Here is a 25,375-nt window from a genome sequence, read left to right on the forward strand (position 1 = left end):
TTCCAGGTCTCCTACATGGATACATTGGCCCAAGGACTATCCCAGGCCATAGCAGAGATCTGAATTGGAAGAGGAGCAGATTGACTTGAACCAGCCCCATATGGGATGCCAGGGCTTCAGGCCAGGGCTTTACCCGCTGCACCACAGTGCTAGCCCCAACTTTGTATTTTCTCATAGCTGAATTAAAAAACACAAAACTAGGCAGCTACAATTAGCTTTAATAATATATAACACTTTATTTTAATCTAATTACAATAACAAATATGTAATAATGTGAAAATTAATTTGTTCATTTTTATCAAAAACATTTAAAAATTTAAATGTATATAAAAACTACTGCATAGCTCAACTCAAACTAGCCCTGTTTCCAGTGTCCCATGGTCACATGATTCATTTCCTCATAAAATCTATGTGCAGACCTCTCTGATAAAGATGTAAGATCAGCCACTGAAAGCTCTCTGAGGAAAGGTCATTTTCATATTTGAAAGGAAGCAGAGTAATTTGGGAATCATTTTGTTATTTTTCATCAGAAAAAAGGGACAGAGTGTCGGGTAGCATGTGGATAAAAATCCACTAATGCTCTCCAATCTTGTATTTTTCTCAGTTCTATAAAGCACAAAAAGGGTCAAAAGGTTATGTAAAAAATAGAAGAAGACAAAGCAAAATACCAGCAAAAGGATAGTGTGGGTGGCTCTGTTTTCTGGAAATTTCTGCCAGGATTGGCTGGAGATGTGGATGTGCCAGGCTCTCCTGTGGTGTCTGTAGAGGAGCCCCACCATGTAGAGGCTGGACCAGATCATCAGTGCCATGAACAGGAGATTGTGAGTCACCATGGAACTTACAAATGGCCCAGGATAGCCCATGTTCATCCTCCTGGTTTGACAGTATGCACTGACATATCCCTGACCAACCATAGTGAAATTCACTTTGGCTCCCATCTCTTTAATGCCATGGATGTAGATCAGCATGTTGATGACCCAGAAGAAAAGGAAAGACGGGAAAATCCAGGTGGTCAGTTTAGACTTCAGCCATGCCCATTTAGAATGACTGGGACTGATAGTGATGGCTTGAAATACACTCAGGAGAGAGGTGGAAAAGACCTCGGGTGACTCTGTATATGTACAAAACAATTTGACAACCAGTATCATCCAAGAAACATTTGACTCCGAATGATGACATGATTTCTGGCATTGAATGGAAAATAATGTTTAAAATATTGGCCATTGTCAGGTGCATGAAAATCCAGTCTGTGGGCTTCTTCAGCTGAGGCTGGATGAGGAAGTTGTAAATATAGATCGTGAAGAGCAGTGAGTTGGCCATGACACTGGTGGACATCTGAGCTATGAGAAAACAGCGATAAATTGTGTCACTTGGAAACATTATCTCGATGATGTTTTCAAAGTTTTAATTAGGTAAGTTTGGCCTCTGTGGAAAAATAAATAGATTGCACTGGGAAATTATAATAAATGGATACCCATTGAAGTATATAATGGCTAGGAACATGGTTTGAGATATGGGTGGAGAAATGTTTAAATCTTCTGTTTCAGATCCAGCCGTGGGACTTCTGGGGACTGCATTCCAGGCATCCTTTGAACTGTGGATTGTAGAGGTAGGTGATAAGAAGAAGGTAGATTTCAATGCTCACATCCTTCATTCTCATTATTGCCACGAAGACTTGTGGGCCTCTATGAATGAAAAGTTTGCATGTGATATTTTCTTCCAAATACTAGAGCTCTTGTTATCTCTAACCTATGTGTATAATCTCACCTTTCTGAAGAATATTCTATTTCTAATTTATATAGTGTGGTATGTGAGTTTGAACATTGCAGACACAATTCTTTGAAATAAGGAACATTTTATTTTAGACCAGTTTTAAATTTAAACATTCAGATATCATGCCACTCAAAATGTAGAGTTGGTGTTGACACATCAGAGTATCGGGAAAGCTACTGCCTGTGCCAAATGCATCAAATATGGCTGCTCATTCATGTCCCAGCTGCTCCACTTCTGATCCAGCTCCCTGATGCTGCACCTAGGAAATAGCAGAAGATGGCTCAAGTGCTTGGGCCCCTATATCCATATGGGAGACCCAGAAAAAGCTGTCTTTCGGCTGGCCCAGCCATGACCATTGTGGCCATTTGTGGAGTGAACCAGCAGATGGAAGCACTCTCTATCTCTGCCTCCACCTCTCCTTCTCTGTAATTTTTTCAAATAAATCTTTTTAAAATGTAATTAAATAATGTTTAAAATACAAAAAGAAATAGCAGTTTTCCAAGTGGGGCCTTTTGCCTCTCTTAATCTAACTCTGGTGTTTGGAGATATATTTGTTCTCAAATGTGATGTAGAGCTCCTGACACTCAGTGGGAGAGGCCAGGATTGGCACTAAATTTCCCACAATGCATGGGACACCATGTAAAACTTTCTCACTCCTAGAGGCAGTCACACCACGATGCATGAACTGAGTCTAACAAAGCATTCCTATGTCTTGCTCCTCCAGCACTTTTGAAATTTTATCTGAAGTTTCTTTTATACATTTGTTATGAAAACTAAACAGTTAGTTTGTAAACACAATGAGACCAGGAATGGTGCAACAGACATTGAGGCTGACATTCAAATAAACAAAGTTCATGCTTCATCTCTATGTATTGGACTATGGAATTTGCTTCTATCATTCTCTCAGAGACTATGCCTTTGTCATGTTAGGCTTCACCTTCCTTCCTACACAGATCCCCAGCGCGCTTTGGGTGTGTTTGTTCTATACTGAGGATGGCCATAGAGTGTCAGAACTCCCTCAGCTCCATTCCCAGGTTCATCACAACTCTCTCTTCTGGTGTCATCCCTACTAGAGCAATGGCATTCCTGTTATCTACACGGAGGAAAGAACCTTCAATTTTTAAGGAACAGGATCATTGCCTCCAAAATACCATTTGTTCTTTCTAGTTGCTTTGTAATTTAGGATTCATTGATTGGAATTGTTTAAAATTCTAATACCTGATATGACTAACAACTGTGGACTATTCTAATTTGTAAAAATGCATCCTGGGGTTGGCACTAGGGGAAAAAGTAAAGACTCTGTTTGGAGGACCACACCCATTTTAGGATGCCTGGTTGCTTTTGCACATCCTGGGAGGCAGTTTTGGCCTCTGAAACCTGAATGGGAAATGAGGATTGAGCTCCTGATGCCTGGCTCCTCCTGACAAAGCCCCTGCTGTTTCAGATACTTGTGGAGTGAAACAGTGGATGAGCTTGCCTGCTCATTCTCTCTCGTCTTTCAAAAAGTAAAAAATAATTAATTAATTAGTTAATTAATTCATGTTTTAAAAGTCAGGGAAGGATGTCTTTGAAGGTGTCCCATCTTTAAAATGTGGGAGGATGGTTTCTGGGTGACTGTTCTGAACAGTCATACTCATCCAGTATCATTGAGAATGATCCATTGCATTCATAACCATCAGCCACAGCAAGGAAAAAGGTACCCTTAACTACTGTTGGTAGTAAACCCACCATGGAAGACAGTATAGATATCTCAGAAACATGAATATAGTCCTACCATATGACCCAGCCATCCCACTCCTGTTAATTTACCCAAGGGCAATGAAATCAGCATATGAAAGAGTTATCAGTACCCCCATGTTTATTGCAGCTCAGTTCACAATAGCAATGACATGGAATCAACCTAAATACCTGTCAAATAAAAACTGGATAAAGAAATTATGGGATATGTACTCCATGGAATACTACACAGCTGTTAAAAAAGAAATTTGGTCATTTGCAACAAAATGAATGAAACTGGAAAACATTTAGTGAAATAAGCCAGTCTCAAAGGGACAAATATATGATCACCCTGACCTGTGATAACAGAACACCTAAGGCCGGCGCCGTGGCTCACTAGGCTAATCCTCTGCCTAGCGGCGCCGGCACACCAGGTTCTAGTCCCAGTTGGGGCACCGGATTCTGTCCCGGTTGCCCCTCTTCCAGGCAAGCTCTCTGCTGTGGCCAGGGAGTGCAGTGGAGGATGGCCCAGGTGCTTGGGCCCTGCACCCCATGGGAGACCAGGAAAAGCACCTGGCTCCTGGCTCCTGCCATCAGATCAGCACAGTGCACCGGCCGCAGCACGCCAGCTGCGGCGGCCATTGGAGGGTGAACCAACAGCAAAGGAAGACCTTTCTCTCTGTCTCTCTCTCTCACTGTCCACTCTGCCTGTTAAAAAAAAACAAAAACAAAAACAAAAACAAAAAAACAGAATACCTAAAAGGCAATCTGTAGAAGAAAAAATGGACACCTTGAGAAGCAATGACTTGAGCAGCCCATACCTTCACTGTTGAGGAACAGTTTTGTTTTATGTATTTTTCATTTTTCTCATTTTCATTCATTTTATCTTATTTTCCTTACCCCTTTTTTCCTTCATACTAATTGGTGAACTCTTTACTTAACATAGTTAACCACATATGTATAAAATTAATTGAATATAGATCTTAGTTAAAAATAAGAGTCAGAATAAAAGAGGGAAATGAAAGTGGGTCGGCAGTGTGAGTGAGATGGTGGGCACAGAGGGAAGAATCACTGTGACCCTAAAGTCGTAATTGTGAAAAGTATGAAGTTTGTAACTATAAGCTGTATAGTTCTGCATACATTCCTATGGACCTACTTCTAAGGGTACAGGTTAAAAGCTTGCCATGGGACCTTAAATCCCCTTAAGCCCAGTGGTAAAAATACATTCTAAGTGTTAAAGTGAGCCTATGGATAGGATTAAGTGTCAAAGTGATCATATAAGTAGGATAAGTGTTTGGTAATAATAATAGGCAGAATTAAAAAGGAGTAGATGCTCCAACTTGGGAAGCAGTCCATACAGCAGACTCATAGAATGACAATTGCCTTAAGTCACACTCTGTCCTCAGAATCAACCCTTAAGTTATTCTGGTCTGGCTGAAAAGCCCAGGGGAGAATTTCAGGCATGGAAAGCCAAGACACTGGCAAAAATTGATCTGTGCACTAACTTCCTATGTAAGACCTCTATCCTCTAGAAGACATGGTGACTGTCAGGGGAGAGATTTAGAGCTGTTAGTGAAAGGGTACAAGCTTTATTTTAATAAGATAAATTCTCAATATGTAATTTTAATATGCAATGACTATTAATAATGTATTATATAATTAATAATGTGTTGTATAATTGAAATATGATAACATCATAGATCTTATTAACATCTTGTCACCAGAAACACAAAGGTGCTGATGTAAGGTGTAACGGGGGCCAGCGCTGTGGTGTAGTAGGCTAGGCCTCCCCCTGACATCAACATCCCATTTGGGCCCTGGTTTGTATCCCAGCTGCTCCTTTTATGATTCAGCTCTCTGCTTCTACCCTGGGAAGCAGTTGAATATAGTGCAATTGCATGGTCTCCCCTGTGGGACACCCAGAGAAAGTTCCTGGCTCCTTGCTTTAGTTTGGCCAAATTCCAGCCATTTGGGGAGTGAACAGAAAATGGAATACCTTTCTCTCTGTCTCTGCCTCTCTCTATCTGTAAATCTGCATCTCAAATAAATGATTAAATTCTTTAATTAAATACCACTTTCCAAATATGTGCTGTCTGGTACTTTCACAATGTAAATACAGAAGCACACCTAGACCAAAAGTAAGTGAATGGGACCTGATATATGGGGCCAGTGTTAATCTGCAGACACAGTGATTGTCCACATTTATATGAGAGGAACTAAATTCAAGAGGATTACAACGTTTCTGCAAGTAGCACATCCTATAAAGAAGAATGAACAAGAATCAAAATAAAGGAAGATGACACTACAAACTAAGCAACAGAAAACAGGTGCATGCAAAATAACATTGGAAAAATTAACAGGAAACAGATTAGTTTGATAATAATTCCACTTGGCAATAATCAAAGCTGTTAAGTTTGTGAACACAAAACAACAGCAACGCTTAGTGTAAAGACGTGAAAGGATAAGAAGTCCTAGGAGAAGCCACCATTGTAGTAAGAGAGGGAACCAAAGGCTTTCAGAGACTCCAGAACCACCAGAAACCGTGAGTCAGACAATGAGGAAGTTGAGCACGTCAGTTCATTCTCTGCACCCACCGCCTTGCCCAACACAGCAGTCACTGACAAATACCAGACCTCCCTTCTCCACTGTAACATCACCATGTGATCAATGCACCCACAGTCACTGAACCCAGTGAGAACAAAGTGCAAGAGTTGAATGTAACAGAACATGTATCTTAACACAATTATAATCAATTACATCAAGGAAAGGCTATTTTTCATTAACACTGATTTCTCACTATGTTCAAAAGATAAACATATCTTAGGAAGAACAAAGTGAAAAAATCAATATGTATTGTGAAATGCATTTGGAAACATAAACTCAAAATTCAGGTTAATTCTGAAGAATAACAAAGTTAATGAACTTCTAGAAGGAGGGTACCACTTCCTAAAGGGAAGACACCAATCATGCCAGACTTAAGAAAAACCATTTTCACAAAGATTTCCAACAAATGCTTCCATGGTTAGGTACAAAAAAAATCAATAAATTCTTCCTGAAGAGAGAAAAAGAGGATTCTGTTGACACATTATGATTAATAAATAAGGCTGAAGTAATTAACAAACAGTGTTGAAAAGCATAATAATGAGACTACCTACTCCTAGTGTCAAATGGAAAATAACCTACACAAATTGATTGTAAATGAATTCAGTGTTCTCCAAAATGAGTGCAGCAACTGACCAGGAGATCACCTACATATGAAGGGTAAAGGGAACATTATAACGGTTACATGTAAAGATGTAAAGTTCACCACAGTTGTGGATTAAAGGAGAAGAATGGATTAGCACTTCAGTTGATACATAAAATACTGTGATAAATTCTATTCCTATAAATGGCTAAAAATTATATGGCAAAAGAAAGGCTTAATATTCTGTGAGAGAATAACTACAATGTTAACACTATCATATAATGGCTAAATATCACCATGTTTTTGCTTTGAGACAAATAAATAAAATAGCTGCCATTCCTACTGATATTCATCATGCTTTTTCAGGGGTCTCTTTCAAGAGATAGAATAATACCAATGTCATTACAAAGAAATGCATGGTCTTATTACTGATTGATTATATATTTTAAGAGACATTCACAGAGACATTGGCTAAATTACTGAAAGATTTGATGAATTTTCAAGGTTACTGAAAGTGAAGTCAGAAAAAAAAACATCTGAATTTCTAACATAAATTGCACTGTTTAGTATATCAAAAACATAGGATAAATGTCACAATGTGATAAAATCTCTAATCAGAAATGATGACATAAATTGATCTAAGTGTGACTGCACCCTTTTTAAGTACATTGGGTATACATTAATTTGAAATAAGAACTAATGACTAGAAATGGATGATGGCATAAAAAACAAATGACAATAACAACAAAGTAGGAAAGGAGTTTTTTAAATGAAATTAGAGGCACATTTATTCCAGTGTCCTAAACATCCAGGTAGGCACTGAAAAGAGCAGAGCATATGGCAAAAGCAAAGAACACTCAGTGGCCGAGGGCAGTGAGAGATGTGGAGAGGTTCAGACAATGGGAAAAGAAAAGAATGAAGCACGAGAAAACAGAGATGAAAGAAAAAAGTGCCAACAAGAACAAGAACATATAAGTAAAGGTCACAGAAACATGGAGGATGCATCTGAAGACAACAAAAAGGAGTAGGTGTGAGCAGGCATAGTGGGGAGCAGGCAGGTGGGAGAGGTCTCGCCGCCCTCCCGCCCCAGGCTGAGGGTGCAGCGTCCTTACTAGGTACATCCTTGACAGGCTGGGGCTGCGCTGCACTGACTTTGGATCAGGCCCAGGATAGCAGGACGTCTCCTCCCAGTGGACACAGGTCACCTTTGTCATCTGCTACATCCATGGCCTTGTTTATCCTCGTCACTTTGATGAACCCAGGAGAGCCCCAAATCACATTTCCAGATGCAGGAGTCTCCTGGGAAGTGCAGGGGTTTCCTCCCTGGCAGTGCAATGTTGGTGCTTGTGGCTGTGTTTTCCCCAGGTGAACAGCGTCAGTAGGTAAACTACAGGATGACACACATCATCAGAAGTTTGTCTCCAACAGCTGGTGGCAAACCTGAGCTCACTAGTGGCTTCTTAATTTTCTTATTCAAGACCTGAAGTTTGACTTTATTTTCCCTTTAAATTTGGAGTTATTTTCTAAGAGTTTCTGTTTTTACCTCTCAATCCTACTAATGTCTTTTTGGGGAATCACTTTGTTATTACTATATATTGTTTGAAAGACAGAATGAAAGAGAGAGAGACATAGAGAGAATATCTTCTATCTGCTGGTGCTTTCCCCAAATTGTCAAAATGACCGAGGCTGCTCCAGGCTGAAGCCTGGAGTCAGGAATCCCATTGGTGAAACTGGGCCCAAGTGCTGCCTACTTAGGCACCCCATAAGGACGCTGCTTTGACCGAGGGGCAGCTGACACTCCATGGGCAGGAAGGCTTACAAGTAGGAGGTTAACCTGCTGCCTATTACCGGCCCCTGCTGTAGTTGTTCTAGTGTCATTGGTTTCTTAAAGGTGCTCATTCAATCCTCACACTTATTTACATAATGGACTTTATAGGAAGGAATTTTAGTTCACTTTTCTCTGTTATCTAGAAATACTATTCTCAAGGTTGAATGTGTATGGATAAGGGCTATGAGTACTGTTTCCTATTCAATAATTTATTTGGGGGCTGGCATGTTGTGTAGCAGATAAAGTTGACGCCTGTGGTGCCAGCATCCTCTATGGGTGCCTGTTTGTTCCAAATGCTCCACTTCCAATCCAGCTCCCTGCTGATGTGACTGGGAAAGCAGCAGAAAATGGCCCAAGTGCTTGAGCCCCTGCACCCACTTGGGAGATGTGGAAAAATGTCCTGTCTCCTAGCTTCAGAAGGGCCCACCTCTAGCCATTGCATAACAAGCAGGTGAAGACCTCTCTATATCTGTTCTCTAACTATCTCTATGTAATTCTGCATTTCAAATAAATAAATAAGTTTTTAAAAATGATTTACTTCTATTCTGTAACTCATTATGACTGTACACAGACCACACGTATCTAAATGAACTGAACTCTTGAATCCTATGCATACTCCCTATGAGTTCACTGCACAGTTGCATTTTCCAAGTACCTCTACTATTGTGAAAAGAAACATAAGAATTTTGCATAACTGTGAGAATTACTGTTCTATGCAGTAAGTCAAGGGTGTTAAATGTCTTATTCACATTTTTGTCACCCTGCTGTTGTTCTGGGTTGTGCTTATGTGAATGAGTAAAATACACTGATAAGATTCCAACTGTGGTTTGCAATATTTCCATTTTTAATCATTCTATTGGTTCATACCACTGATTAAAATTTTATTAATTTGTATATAGAAATATAAAACTTGTATTAAGATAACCTCTGGCAGCTAATGTGAATGCAAAAATATATGTAGGAATGAAGTGGTCCCTCTGGGATATGATTGTGAGTTTCAGCCCGTGTTTACACTCCACTGGAACTGTGGCCTTCTTACATTTCTTTTTAAATATTTTTAGTTATTTGGAAAGTTACAGTTACAGAGAGGAAGAGGCAGAGAGAGAACAGAGCTTTCATCAGCTGGCTCCCTTCCCAAATGGCCCAGACAGGGCTCAGGCAGGCCAAAGCAAGGAGCCTGGAGGAAATGTTGGGGACAGTTTCTCTCCAAGGGATTTCTTGTGAATGTTGGCTTTCTAGTGTAAATACCTGTGTAGGATGTTTATTGTTTCCACCAAGCTGCAGAGAAGGCCTCATCAAACCTGGTAACAGAGAGGACTTCCCGGCCGCCTCAGCACAGGGCCCAGTGGCCTCTGCACCCGGGCTCCATCTATGATGTCACTTCCACGTGACCTAAGGGTGATGCTTCCTTAGGGGCTCCATAGCCTGAACACAAGTCAGCAGACCCGGAATTGCGATGTCACCTCTGCATGGCTAAGAGCTTGAGCGTGAGACTCCTCAACTCTTACAGCATACACAGACCCAGGACAGAGGCGCTCTTACACAGAACACCTCCGAGAGGTCAGAGGGTACACAAGAGCGCCTCATGGGATGAAGGAGCAACAGCACAAGACCAGACAAGGACAGACCATGGTGGAGATGGGGGGCATGGTGAGGGATGGGGGCAGCGGCACTGTTCTGCTTCTGGATCTGGGTGCTGATACATGGGTGTCTACTGTGAAAATCCGTGGAGCAGGAGAAATTGCAGAGAATTTGCTGAACTTCAACATTCAAAACTACTTCTGAAGGAGAGGACGGCCGGTCACAAAACTGGAATTGGATTTGGTAATTCAAGGAAAAGACTATTTCAAACTGCACTGATCAAGGGATTGAAACCATGACGAGGGCAGAGGAGGATGTGGAGAGCCATCCAGGAGGCAGCCACAACTGCTTGGGACCAGACAAATTCTGGAGTGGAGAGGGAATGGTGGAGGACAGAGCATTTTCTTAGTCACATAATATAGTGACCACAGCACTGATAACAACAGCTAATAAATCCAGTCCTAAGTGTACAGAGTTTGGACTACCTACTCCAACAGTCAAATGGAGAATAACCTACACAAATTCATTATAATGTCAATCAGTGCTCTCTAAATAAGTCTACCAAAGATCAAGAGAATTACCCAGTTGGAAGAGTAAGGTGGGAATCATTTTACTGAACAAACAGAGGCTCAGAAACCACTAAGACCTCTGAAGCTTCCCAGTAGTTTGCACATCTTCAACTCGAAATCCTTCAACTCCAGATGTTTTACTAGTATCAACATTATACAGAAGTTAAAACGTCAATTTTCTCAGTATGTGACAATTCCCTTAAGCACTTGGTGAAGTGATTGTCATCTAACTTTAGCAGATTAGACGCATGTTTATACTACCTCAATAGGATATTTTTTTTATTTGAAAGACAGAGTTACAAAGAGAGGTAGAGACAGAGAGAGAGGTCTTCCATCCGCTGGTTCCCTCCCCAAATGGCCGCAACGGCTGGAGCTGTGCTGATCCGGAGCCAGGAGCCAGGAGCTTCTTCTAGGCCTCCCACAGGGGTGCAGGGGCCAATGCCATGGGTCATCTTCCACTGCTTTCCCAGGCCACAGCAGAGAGCTGGATCAGAAGAGGAGAAGCCAGGACAAGAACCGGCACCCATATGTGATGCTGGTGCTTCGGGCCAGGGCTTTAACCCACTGCGCCACAGTGCAGGCCCCAGGATAATTTTATTTATTTATTTATTTATTTATTTATTTATTTATTTGATAGAGTTAGACAGTGAGAGAGACAGATAGAAAAGTCTTCCTTTCATTGGCTCACCCCCCAAATGGCTGCAACTGTCGGCACTGTGCTGATCCAACCAGGATCCAGGTTGTTCTTCATGGTCTCCTATGTGTGTATAGGAGCCCAAGCACTTGGGCCACTCTCCACTGCCCTCCTGGTCTACAGCAGAGAGCTGCACTGGAAGAGGAGCAATCGGGACTAGAACTTGGCACCCATATGGGATGCCAGCGCTGCAGGTGGAGGATTAGCCAATTGAGCCATGGCAACAGCCCAGGATATTTTAATTTCTATAATAAAATGTGCTTTCTGAATGCTTTCTCCTACATTATACCATGGAGTAAAATAAAGGAAAAAGGGAAGGGTAAGGTTAACATTATGAAGATATGTGTAAGATCAACCACAGCTGTAACAGAGGGAAAAAATGGTTAAATTTCCTATAACAGAGCAAAAAGTAATCTTAGCATTACGTGATAAAAGATCTACAAAGTCAATGCTAACATACAATGATTATGTATTGAAAATCCTTGATTTGAATTGGATATGAGAATAAACATCTTTTGTCCACTTTATTCATCACAAGTTTGCAAGGGTATATCTTTTTTTTTTTTTTTTTTAGGCAGAGTGGACAGTGAGAGAGAGAGAGAGACAGAGAGAAAGGTCTTCCTTTGCCGTTGGTTCACCCTCCAATGGCCGCCGTGGCCAGTGTGCTGCAGCCGGTGCACCGCGCTGATCCAAAGGCAGGAGACAGGTGCTTCTCCTGGTCTCCCATGGGGTGCAGGGCCCAAACACTTGGGCCATCCTCCTCTGCACTCCCAGGCCATAGCAGAGGGCTGGCCTGGTAGAGGGGCAACTGGGACAGAATCTGGTGCCCCGACCAGGACTAGAACTCGGTGTGCCGGCGCCGCTAGGCGGAGAATTAGCCTATTGAGCCGCGGCGCTGGCCACAAGGGTATATCTTAAAAAGAATAATATTAATATCGTTACAAAGAAATCAACAGTCTTTACCATTTAGTAATTGTTTAGGAAAGATATTCAGGGCCGACACTGTGGCACAGCAGGTTAACGCCCTGGCCTGAAGTACCGGCACCCATATGGGATGCCAGGACTAGAACTGGCACCCATATGTGATGCTGGTGATTCAGGCCAGGGCTTTAACCCACTGTGCCACAGGATGTTATGGAACATCCCATATCAGATGCCGGTTCTACTCTGTGCTGCTCCTCTTCTAATCCAGCTCTCTGCTGTGGCCTGGGATAGCAGTGGAGGATGGCTTGAGTTCTTGGGTCCCTGCCCCCATGTGGGAGAACTGGAGGAAGCTCCAGGCTCCTGGCTTTGGATCAGTGCAGCTCAGCCCTTACAGCCATCTAGGGAGTGAACCAGCAGATGGAAGACCACTGTCTCTGACTCTCTATGTAACTCTTTCAAATAAATAAAATAAATCTTTTTAAAAAATCAAGATATTCATAGAGACATTGACTAAATTATTTAAGTGATTTGAGGAAGTTTCAAGGTTACCATGAGCAAGGTCTGTATAAGAACTTTTATATTACTGAAAAATTAAAGGTTGATACTACTTACATAACAGATACATGAAAACATAATAGTTAATACATTATAAGATTAAAAAACCTCTAACTAGAAATGATATCAATTGATCTAAGTGTGACTGAAGCCTTTTTTTTTTTTAAAAAAAAGGTGTATACATTAATTTGAAGCAAGAAGTGATAACTTAAAATGGAATGATGCCATAAAGAGGAATATAACATTAAAATAAAAAATTATAAAATGAAATTAGAGATACATTCATTTCAGTGTCATAAACATCCAGGTAGGTACTGAAGCAAAGAGCAGAGCATAGGGCAGAAGCAAAGAACTCAGTGGAAGGGGGGCAGTGAGGGATCCTGAGAGATTCAGAGACTGAGAAAGAAAAGAATGAAGGAGTGTAAACAACTGCAGGGATGATGAGAAACATAGTGTCAACAAAAATAAGAACATACAGCTAAACTTCACAGAAAAACGCTGGCAGGATGAATATGAAAACATGAAAAGGGACCTGGTGTGAATAGGTGGGAGAGGCCTCACCGACTTCTGCCCCAGGCTGGGGATGCAGGGTTCTTACAGGGGGCATCTTGCACAGGCTGGGATTCCTGATAATGACTGTGGATCAGGCTTGGCCAGTGGAACATCTCCTCCCGGTGGACACTGGCCACCTCATCACCTGCTGCCTCCACCACCTTGTTTATCATTGTCACTTTGACGCCCCTGAGAGAGTCCCAAATCACCCTCCCAGATGCAAAATGAATCATGTGCAGTGGAATGTCACTGTCTGGGGCAGCGTTTTCCCAAGCTGAATGTCAGAAAGTAAACTTCAGCATGACACACATCATCAGAAGTTCATCTCCTCGCAGCTGATGGCAATCATGTCTCACCAGTGGTTTCTTAATTTTCTTAGTCAAGACCTGATTCTGACTTTATTTTCCCTTTTCAAGCTGTGATCATTTTCTATGAAATTCTGTTATTGTCTTTATCAACCCTATTGACATCTTAGGGAAAGTAATTGTTATTCTTTTTTAATATTTATTTATTTCTTTTTATTTGAAAGGCAGAATAAAAGAGATAGAGATCTTTCATCTGCTGCTCATTCCCCAAGCTGCCAAAATGACTTGAGGATGGGCCAGACTGAAGCCAGGAGCCAGGAATTCCATCTTTGTGGAACTGCTGGGGCCCAAGAGCTTGGGTCATCCTCTGCTGCTTTCTCAGGCACCCACAAGGAAGCTGTTTTGAATGTGGGCAGCTGACACTCTGTGGGGATGCTGACTTACAAGAGGAAGGTTAAACTGCTGCACAGAATACTGGTCCTTCCTGAACTTGTTCTTGTATCATTCTTTTCCTATAGGGTTCTATTTCAAGCTTCACCCTGAAAGGACAATAGGCTTGACAAGATGTCACCCTCCCTCCCACCAGAGACCCCAGCACAGAAACCATGCTCGACCTCCCCCAGACTCCTACCAAAACAGCTGGCAGATAACCTGCATGGAGCAGCCTGTGAAACAGCTAAGAGGAAAGTTCCCAGTGGCTTCTGAAAAGCCTTCCTTCCCACCCGCAGCAAGTTCCTGCCTCAGCCAGATAAAATCCAGCCCCTCACGTGCCCTCACACAGTCTCTGTGAGAACAGACTCTCCTCCCTCTTTGCTACACTAAAAGCAACCTGTCTGTTGAGGTAGGTCTCTGTCTCCTTTTCCATCTCTTTTCTGGGGGTGATGAAAGGCCAGAACCCTGACATATTCAAACCTAACAACACTTATTTACATAATGGATTGTATAGGAAGGAATTTATTTACTTTTCTCTAAATGGTTACCTAGAAATACTATTATTAAGTATGAACATTTTGGGATGTGAGTTATCTTCTTATTTAATTATTTAGAGTGGTGCTGGTGCTGTGGCATGGGAGGTAACTTTGCTACATGTGGTGCCAGCATCCCACATGGGCACTGGTTCCAGTTCCCACTGTCCCACTCTCCATCCATCTCCTTGCTGGTGTGCCTGGGAAAGCAGGGGATGATGGCCCAAGGGCATGGACTCCTGCACCCATGTGGGAGGTGGGGAAGAAGCTCCAGGCTCTTGGCTTAGGCCTGCCACTGCCCAGGCCATTGTGGCCATTTGGGGAGTGAACCAGAAGGTTAACTGTCTGTATGTCCCTCACTCCCTCTGTAACGCTGCCTTAAAGTAACTTTTTAAAGTTATTTCTAGTCCATAACTCATTATTTTTGTACTCAGGAAACATGTGTCTAAATGAATTAAACTCTTGAATGCTGTGGACACTCACTCTGTGTTCACTGTAAGTTGCTGATATCGGGGCCTCATGTGTGCTGGGAAAAGAAACATGAGGCTTTTGAGTAACTGTGGGAATTGCTGTTCTATGCAGTTAGGTAAAGGTGTTAAATGTCTTCTTGAAACTGATACCGCTGCTGTTGTTCTGGGCTTTCTGTTAATGAGTAAGAATGCTGATAAGATTCCTCCCATGGTGTGGGATTTTTTCCACTATTTTTATAATTCTATTGATTTATACCACTTACCAAAATTTTATGAATCTGCATGTGCAAAGATAATATTGGTATCATAATCTCTGAAAAGTGGCAGCTAATATAGAATTAAAGAATGTGTAGGAAGAAATGGTCACTTTGGGATATGACTGTCAGTTTCATCCCATGTTTATACTTCATTCAATTGTGGTTTTTTTATTTATTTATTTGGAATTCAGAGTTAGAGAAAGGGAGATGCAGAGGCAAACAGAGAGAGTGGTGCTCCATTTGCTGGTTCACTCCCGAGAATGCCACAATGTCCAGGGCTGGGCCAGGCTGAAGTGAGGAGTCAGGAGCTTCAAGTAGGTCCCTCATGTGGATGCAGTGACCAAAAACATGGGCTATATTCTGCTGCTTTTCCCAGGCTCATTAGTAAGAACCTGGGTCTGAAGTGGAGCAGCCAAGACTCAAACTGGCACCCACGTAGGATGTGGGTTCTGCAGGCCACTACTTAACCTGCTACAGTATGACAACACCAGCCCATGTCTTCCCACTTTGTACATTCCTATATTCACATAGTCACCAAGATTCATTTTAATTCACAATGTGTGTGGTAGACAACAGCCAGTTGCCAGGGAAGGGGTGGGGACAATGCTCCTACTTGGTAAATACAAAAACACCCAAAGCAAAATTTGTACCTAATGCAAAACTGACAGGGGTGGGATTTTGGCCTGGCAGTGAAGATGACAACCAGGATGCAGACATCCTGTAACCAAGTGTCTAAGTCCAATCCCAGCTCTGGGGCTTCCAATAATGGGCTCAGCCTGATGCAAAAACCTTGAGGGAGCAGCTGATGACTCAACTAAATGGGTTTCTGCCTCCCATGTAGAAGACCTGGCTGCAGTGGGCATTTGCAGGAGAGGACAAGCAGGTAGTAGTATTTGTATGTCTGCCTATCTGGGTGTCTTTCTATCCTCACAAAAAAGGGAGGGGAGAAAAATTAAAACTTATAAAATATGCGGTTAAGAGAGAAACAGAAGCAATCAACAAAATTGTTTAAAGTACCTCCAAAAGTAATGATTTCTTCTTGTACGAGTTCTGAAACACATAGAGACAGAATCACCTGAATACTGCAAAAACCCTTCCAGAAACTAGAAACACAGGAAGCAATCAGTGTACCACGATTGAAGTCCATCAATGACACTGGTAGAAAAGAAGCTTGTAAAAGGCAAGTACTAACGTTTCTAGTTGTCAAATTCCAAGCAAGGTATGTGGAAGAAATATCCTGTAAGGGGCATTTTACTAGGATTCACCCATCTGTTTTGGAAGCACAATGCATTCTGAACCTGATTGAGCTGAATTCAGATTCTGCCACTTTGGGGATGATCAGACAAATGGCACCAGACACAATCAGGGAACCAATGTTATGGGTTTCAGGGGGCGGGGGAAGAAGTCCACAAATTTTCGCTGCATGCGACCTGGTTCACTCATCATCTGTCGCCTGAGGAAGATGAGGCAGAAACCACTGAAAAAAGAAACCGCCTTTGCCCCCCAAAAACCCCTAAAGCGCTGCCATGAAATGTTATATATTCAAAATGTATGGCAGTTTCTAAATGTCAATACAACACGTGTGCGTGTGTGTGACAGACTGAGTACTGCCCTGGAATGCAAACACTTAAGGCCCAGTGTCACTTGTGATTGTATTTGGAGATGAGGTCTTGATGGATGGAAAGTGATGGCTGCCGTGAGGGTGGGTTCTGGCCCCGTCAGAGTTCTTTTCCTCCCGAGAACACCAGAGTTCCTCTCTCTGCCCCAGGAGGGCACAGTGACAAGACAGCCACCAGCAGCCAGGAGGAGAGCGCTCCCACAGCCCAGCCACGCAGGCGCCCTCATCCCAGACGCCAGCCCCACAAGCCTGAGAAAATCAATGTCCGCTCTCTCAGCCTCCAAGTCCACCAGATTCTGTCAAAAAGGCAGCCTGGGGAGAACCCGTGGATGTGCAGGGGACGCATGCAGGAAATTTCAGTGATGGTTACCCTCACTGAGAGATTTCCTAAGAATATTGGCTCTTCGTTGGAAATACCTATGGATGGTTCATGGTTTTCACCAAGGACAGAGGTGGTCTCTGCAAACCTGGATGCAAACAAGCCTCCGGCGAGGCCTCAGCTGGGCCCTAACAGCAGCAACATACGGACCTGTACCTGACGTCACTGCTATGCGCCCTTAGGGCTGGAGTCTTCTGGGAGGCTCAGGGCCAGGAGCATCAGGCGGCAAACCGGAAGTGCAATTTCACCTAAGCCAGCAGTGGCCTCAGCACTCTCTCAGCAGCCACTGGTGACCCAGGACAGAGCCACAGCAACTACATGATTTCCTCTGCGAATTTAGGGGCCACACAGTAGCGACACCTGGGACCAACGGACATGAGCATGAGACCAGAAAGGCAAGGTAGTGGGGTCGTTGGTCCACAGCAGACACCACCGGGCACAGCCAGGGAGGGTTGAGGCGTGAGGGCAGCTGTGCTGGTCTGGATCTGGGTACTGGGTGCTGCCATCAACAATGGTATCCCATTGGCACTAGCTCAGTCCCTGCTGCTCCACTTCCGATCCAGCTCCCTGCTGATAATCTGCTTGGGAAAGCAGCAGAAGACAACCCATGTCCTTAGGCCCTACACCCACAAGGGATACCTGGAGCCACCTGGGGAGTGAACCATCAGATAGAAGATTCTCTCTCTCTGCCTCTGCCTCTCCTTCTCTGTAACTGACTTTCAGATAAAAAATAAATCTTAATAAGTACTTTTGAAAGAGAGGACGTGCAATCCTAAGACTTCAGTTGAATTCAGAAATTCTAGGAAAAGATAATTTCCAACAGTACTGATCAAGAAGATGAAGCCATGATGTTGAGGAGGGCGGGGGGGGGGTGTGCTGTCCGCAAGGCACCTGTGCCTGCTCAATGGGAGCAACACTTCCTGAGGGGAAATGGAACTTTGGGAGGACAGACAGCCAAGACGGAATGAAACAGTTGTCTGTCCTGAAGGTCTGTGAGGCGTATTTCCAAATGTCATCCTGATAAAGAACAAATTTTAAAACCTCATGGAGAAAACAGTTTCTGTATGGGAAGAGCCTTCTTCTGGTGTTAGATAATGTGTTTGAATCACAGAAAACTGCAGAGAGGGGAAATGAGAGCTCTTGAGGATTGCAGAACCTTTGGACAGGCGAGGTGGAATTCCTTAGCCTTGGGACCAAAGATTGGTGCAAAGGTTCAAGCTACAGTCACCAGTGTGCTGTCCTTGGGGACTGGAACTGAACAATGAGGTAAGACAGAGAAATGAAGTTGTGGAAGATAAAACAGAGAAAAAAATGACGTTGGTTTAAAGATTTAGCAAAGTAAATGTACTGTAAGCCAATGTACCATGGAGCAATGGGAAAGGATCAGGCCCCTGCTGATGAGTATTTAAATGTAGAGACACTTCTCACTGACATCCCAATGGATTGGAACCAAACAGCAAATACATCAGTGTAAGAAGGGGAGGGGATCATTATGGATGGATTTACGCAGATGCCCGAGGTACCCCTGCATTGTACTCAATATTAAGGATTAAATTGCCAACAGAGTCCCATCCTCTTAATCAGCTCTATTTTCACAGCACTTTTCACAGACACAACTATCTTTCCTGCCTCACAGACATTCTTGAGTGCTCTTTGTACTTCACTTTATCTTTAGGTAGCTGGGAAACATCCAACCTCTAGGTGAGTCCCTGAAATATTCAAGGTAGGTTGTATTTATTTAATGGATATGGGAAATCGTTATGAACAGCACAGTTTAACAGAAATATAAGGCAAGCCCAAATGTGACTCTGTATTTCTAGTAACTCCATTCAAAAGGACAAAAGCAAGCAGATAAAATTAGCTTCATGATATACAACACATTCATTTAACCCAGAATGTTACTTCACTGTGTAATCTATGTGAAGATGAGTACATTTTGATTCACATTAGAATTGCAAAATGTGAATGTTTTAAAATGGGCTGCATAGTTCAACTCAAACTAGCCCCATTTCCAGTGCATCATGGCCCTGTGGCTTCTTCTCCTCATATAAAACTTGATGGAGACTCCTCTGTTGAAGATGATGTCAGATCAGCCACTGAAAGCTCGTGGACAAAAGGTCATTCTCATATTTGAAAGGAAGGAAGTCAGTTTGAGAATAATTTTGTTATGTTTCATCAGGAAAAAGGGGCAAAATGTTGGGTAGCATGATGCTAAAATTCCACCAATCCCCTCCAATCTTGAGTTTTTCTCAGATGCATAATATCCATAAAGCGTCAAGCAGTTGTTTGACAAATAAAAGAACACAAAGCAAAATACCATCCAAAGGATTGTGTAGGTGGCTTTGTTTTCTGGAGACGTCTTGGAAAAGTGGCTGAGGTTGTGAAAGTGCTTGGCCCTCCTGCGGTGTCTGTAGAGGATCCACACCTTGAAGAGGCTGGACAAGATCATAAATGACAGGAACACTACATCATAAATAACCAAGATACTTATGAATGAAATTGATTCATGTTCTGTGAGCTTCGTGGATTGACAATATGCATTAACATATCCCTGACCAACCACAGTGAAATTCAATCTGGCTTTTATACGATTAAATATTTTGGCAAGCATCAGCATGTTGAAGACCCAAAAAAAAAGAAAAGAGGGGCAAATCCACTTGGAGAGTTTAGATTTCAGCCATGCCCATTTAGAATGACTGGGACTGACAGTGATGGCCTGAAATACACTTAGGAGAAATGTAGTACCTATGGAAAGACCTCGAATCACTCTGGATACGTACAGAAATGTTTGACAACCAATATCGTCAAAGAAATTTTTGACTCCAAAGGATGACATGAGTTCTGGTATTGACCGAATCATAATGGTTGAAATATTGACCACTGTCAGGTGCATGAAAATTGAATCGATGGGCTTCTTCAGATGAGGCTCGATTAGGAAGGTATATATGTGTGTCATGAAGAGCAATGAGTTTGCCATGACACCAATACAAATCTGACATATTAGAAAAAAGATATAAATCACATCACTAGGTAACATAGTCACATGATGTTTTAGATGTTTTAATTAAGTTCAATTGGCATCCTCAGAAAATTAGATTGTTTTATGAAATTTAAAAAATGCAGTCTGTAGAAGAATATGAGGACTAACAGCTCTGTTTGGGAGCAGGTGGTGAAGTGTTCAAATCTATATTTCAGGCCCAACTCTGCTACTTCCAGGGACTGGACTTCAGGCCCCCTGTGAACATCAGAGTACAGTTACATGATAAGAAGAAGGTGGACATCAAATGCTCACTTCCTACATCCTCATCTATGGCATGAGGATGTGTTGCCCTCCGGGAATTAAGAATTTGTATGTGATATTTTCTTCAGAGTACTACTGTACTTGTAATCTCTTCACCTATGTCTCACTTCTCTGGAGAATATTCTACTTCTAATGAATGAAGACCAGTGTGTGTGTTTGAACTGCTTTTTTAGAATTTACACAGCAGACACAATTCTTTCCAACAAGGAATATTTTTAACAAATTCAGAGTAAACACTCATATTTTACCAGTCAAAAAGAGTTATTAATTTCTAAAATTACAAAATGCAATACCAGGTTTCCAAGTGGGGATTTTGCCTCTCCTCATTTAACTACAGTATTTGGAGACATTTCTGTTCTCAAATATGTGGCAGAGCTCCTGAGACACAGTTGGTAGAGGCTGGGAATGCAACTAAATTTCCCACAATGCACAGGACAGCCCTCAAACATTCTGGCCCCAAGAGGCAGACACATACATGGTTGATGAATGCAGTCTAACAAAGCAATCCTGTGTCTTTCTCCCTACACCACATCTAAAACTTTAGCTCAACATTTTTTGTGCATTGTCATGCAACAGAAACAGTTGGTTCACAAACAGAACAGGAAGAGTATGACAGTCATTGAGGCTGACTTGGTGCTTCATCTCCGTTTATTGGACTAAGGAGTTTTGCTTATGTCATTCCCTCAGAGACCATGTCTTTGTCATGTAAGGCATCACCTTCATTCCTACAGAGATTGTTAGTGAATTACATACATGTCTCCTCCAGACTGACCACATTCATAGAGTATCTGAACTTCCTTAGCTCCATTCCCAGATTCACAACAACTGTCATCTGGCATCAACTCTACTACAGTGCTGACTTCTAATCATCTAACAGAGGAAAGAAATCCTATGTGCAACAAACCATAAAGAGTACTTGTCTTCCGTTCTCCTATTCATGCCTTCAAATTTCTTTATAATTTAGTACTACATTAGATGGAATAACTTGAAACTCTGTTACCTAATATGGTCAACAATGTTAACTACTCTTAATTCTAAAAAGTATCCTGTATTTGCCAGTGCTTTGGGATAGCCAGTGAGAGCTGCTGCCTGCAATGCCACATCTCATGTGGGCACCTGTTCGAGACCTGGCTTCTCCACTTCCAATCCAGCTCTCTGCAATGGCCTAGGAAAGCAGCAGAAGATGGCCCAAGTCCTTGGGCTCCTGCACCACCATGGAAAGACCTGGAGGAAGCATCTGGTCCTGGCTTGGAATTGGCACAGCACCAGCCATTGCGGCCAACTGCATAGTGAACCAGTGGATGGAAGACCTCTGGCTCTGCCTCTCCTTCTCTCTCTGTGTAACTCTGACTTAAAAATAAATGAATAAATCTTCTTAAAAACTATCCTCGGGAGTGCATTAAGAGGAATGGAAAGAATCTGGGATTCCCAAAATCTACATCAAAGTGCCCAGGTTAGAATCCTGATACTTCCTCTGAATCAATCTTCCTGGAAATGCACATCCTAGGAGCAGCACATGATGGTTTGAGGGAATCAGCACGTGACACTCATGTGGAAGGTGTAGGTGAACTCCTGCTTCCTGACCATGGCCGGCTCTGACTGTTTCAGGAACACAGGGCGGGAACCCCTGGGTCACTTTGCACTCACTCGCTTCCATGCTCTTTCTCCCTTTCTCCCTCCCAATCTTGTCTGCCTTTCATAACATAAATATTCAAATGCAGTTTTTAAAGCATCCTGTCTTTAATGTACAGGATGACAGTTTCTAGTTCACCTTCAGGCTCTTCGACCATTCATTCCTTGTCCAGTATCACAAGGATGGCCTGTCACTAGCTCATTCTTCAGTCAAATTCTCTGCTCACTCCACATACCTGCTGTTCACAATTTAAAGTCTCTCCGAATTGTATCATCGAGTTGAACTTGAAGTCAGAACCATAGAAACAAAGCAGGAAAATGAATAATTCATACTGTTAAAATATCCATATATTGAGAGTGATCTACAGATTCAAGGCAATCCCTATCTAAATTCCAATGGCATTCTTCACAGACACTAAAAAAATCTGTTCTAAATTTCGTATGGTGCACAAGACACTGGAATAGACAAACCCAAGCTGGATCATCGGATGTCCTGACATCAAACTATATCAGAGACTTATACTCACCTAAACAGCAAGGAACCAACCTAAGAAGAGACCCACTGATGCTGATGCTGTGATGCAGCCCCAGGCTACAGTACTGGCATCCCAGATGCTGGTTCAAGTCCTGGATGCACCACTTCTGATCCAATTCCTGCTAATATACCTGGTAAAGCAGCAGAAGATGGCACAAGTCCTTGGTACCCTGCACCCACATGAGAGACCTGGAAGAAGCTCCTGGCATCAGATTGGCTCAGCTCTGGCTATTGCAGCCATTTGGGGAGTGAACCAACAGAGGGAAGACTTCTCCCTTCCTCTTTATCTCTTGCTCCCTTTCTCTCTCTCTCTGTTTCAGTAACTCTGCCTTTCAAATAAATAAATAAATCTTTTTAAAAAAAGATTCTGTCTCATTCTCTTTCAAATAAATAAAAATAAATCTTTATAATAAAGAGGTATTGTAATATCTGGGAAATGGTATTTGGTTATGACTCTGAAATCACCAACAAGAAAATAGAAAATATATAAGCCAGACTACACCAAAATAGAAAATTTTGCACAGAAAAGGAAATAATCAACATGAAAAGTCTGCCCATAGACTAGGAGAAAATATGTGCAAACTATGTAATGACTAGGGCAAAGGGTCAGAATAGATGTTGTACTAAAGAATATATACAAAGGGCCAGCACGAATTTGAAAAGACACTCAATACCTCTAGTCATCAGGATATAACAAATAAAACACAAAGGGACACCACCTCATAGTGATGGATGGTCAGTATCCATGACACAAGAGATGGAGAGCAGTGTTTAGGGTATGAATAAAAAGGAAATCTTTGGGGCCAAAACTGTGGCATAGAGGGTAAAGCCACTGCCTGTTGTTCCACCATTCCATATGGATGCTAGTTTGAGTCCCGGCTGCTCCACTCCTGATCTAGCTCTCTGCTATGGCCTGAGTAAGGAGTAAAAGATGGCCCACGTCCTTGGGCTCCTGCACTCACATGGGAAACCCAGAAGAGGCGCCTGGCTCTTGGCTTCGAATCGGCAGAGCTCCAGCAGTTGTAGCCATTTTTGGAGTAAGTCAGCCAATGGAAGACCTCCCCCCACCTCTCTCCCTTCTTCCCTCCCTCTCTCCCTCTCTCTGCCTCTGCCTTTGTAACTCCATGTTTCAAAACCAATAAATCTTTTTTTTAAAAAAGGAACTCTTGTATACTCTTGGAAATAAAACGTAATGATCCTTATAGGAACATGCATGGGGTTTCCTCACAAAATGAAAACTGGAGTCCAAGAATTTGATAAATATTGACTAGAAGTGAAATTAATATATCAAAGATACATATGCACTCCTATGTTCAGTGCAGCATTATTCATAGAAGCCAGGATATCAGCACAGACTTAGGATCCATCAACAGGTGAGGAGGTGAAAAATGTGCACACAAAGGGATTTTTATTCATCCATAAAAAGGGAAAAAATACAGCCATTCATGACAACATGGAGGGACCTAGAGGATGTTATGTTAGGTAAAAGAGTCAAAGCACAGAAAGACAAAGACTGTATGACCTGGCATATAAAATACCACAGTTAGCAAAATAAAGGAGATGGTGATTACCAGGAACTGGGAGACGGGGGTGACAGATGGAGAGGTGTTAGTAACAGTGTACAGTTCTCAGATGAATAAATTCTAGCTAGCTAAAGTAACAAGGGCTGACTATAGTTGCTAATACTGTATTGTAAAATTGTATTTTGCTAACAACATAGATCTTACAAGATGTAACCATGCACACCAAGGTTTCTGTGTAAGTTGAGTGCTACATTAATTAACTTAGAGGCAGAACTCATTACAGAGTGTATCAAATCATCCCAATATATTAGCTAAAAATACAAGCTTTTATTTGTGAATTATACCTCCATAAAGCTTAAAAGTCAATAAAAATGGGGTAAATCCACCAAGAAAAATGCAGAGAATTTTAGAGTCAAAAATATCATATCCCAGCTCTGTGCTGCCCATGGCATTCACATTGTATATACAAACAACATACAATCAAAAAGTGACTGAACAGGACATGATATATGGGGCCAATATTAATCAGTAGACATTGGAGTGTCCATATAAAAATGAGATGAACTGAACATCAAGACAAAGACAATGGGGCCAGCGCTCTGGCGTAGCGGGTAAGTGCTGCCTGCCAGCATTCTGTATGGGTGCTTCTTGAGTCCCAACTGCTCCACTTCAAATCCAACTCTCTGGTATGGCCCTGGAAGGGGTAGAAGAGGGCCCAAGTCCTTGGGCCCTTGCACCCACATGGGAGACACGGAAGATGCTGCTGGCTCCTGGTTTCAGATCAGCACAGCTCCAGCCATTGCAGCCAATTGGGGAGTGAACCAGCAGATAGAAGATCTCTCTCTCTCTCTCTCTTTCTGTGCCTCTCCTTCTCTCTGTGTAACTCTGACTTTCAAATAAGTAAATCTTTCAAAATAAGACAAAGAAAATATCTTCTGAAATAATTGAAATTAAGAAGAAAGTTTCAAAATAAAGAAAAGGAAAATGTAAAAACTACCAAACAAGTAACAGAAA

The 25,375-nt window shown here is 42.2% G+C and overlaps 1 protein-coding gene and 1 pseudogene across 1 annotated transcript; both read right to left on the reverse strand.

Annotated features, from left to right (window-relative positions):
• ORYCUNV1R-PS1655 (vomeronasal 1 receptor oryCunV1R-ps1655 pseudogene) lies at window positions 441-1,380 on the reverse strand (annotated as a pseudogene).
• On the reverse strand, window positions 19,460-20,407 carry ORYCUNV1R1651 (vomeronasal 1 receptor oryCunV1R1651). The gene is given in 1 exon segment (NM_001167332.1): window positions 19,460-20,407. A coding segment is annotated over 1 exon segment (948 nt).
• Between the last annotated feature and the right edge of the window lie 4,968 nt (window positions 20,408-25,375).

This window comes from Oryctolagus cuniculus, chromosome 18 (assembly GCF_051225735.1).
Source record: "Oryctolagus cuniculus isolate XC-2025 breed Fujian yellow rabbit chromosome 18, ASM5122573v1, whole genome shotgun sequence".
In the NCBI taxonomy this organism is placed as follows: domain Eukaryota; kingdom Metazoa; phylum Chordata; class Mammalia; order Lagomorpha; family Leporidae; genus Oryctolagus; species Oryctolagus cuniculus.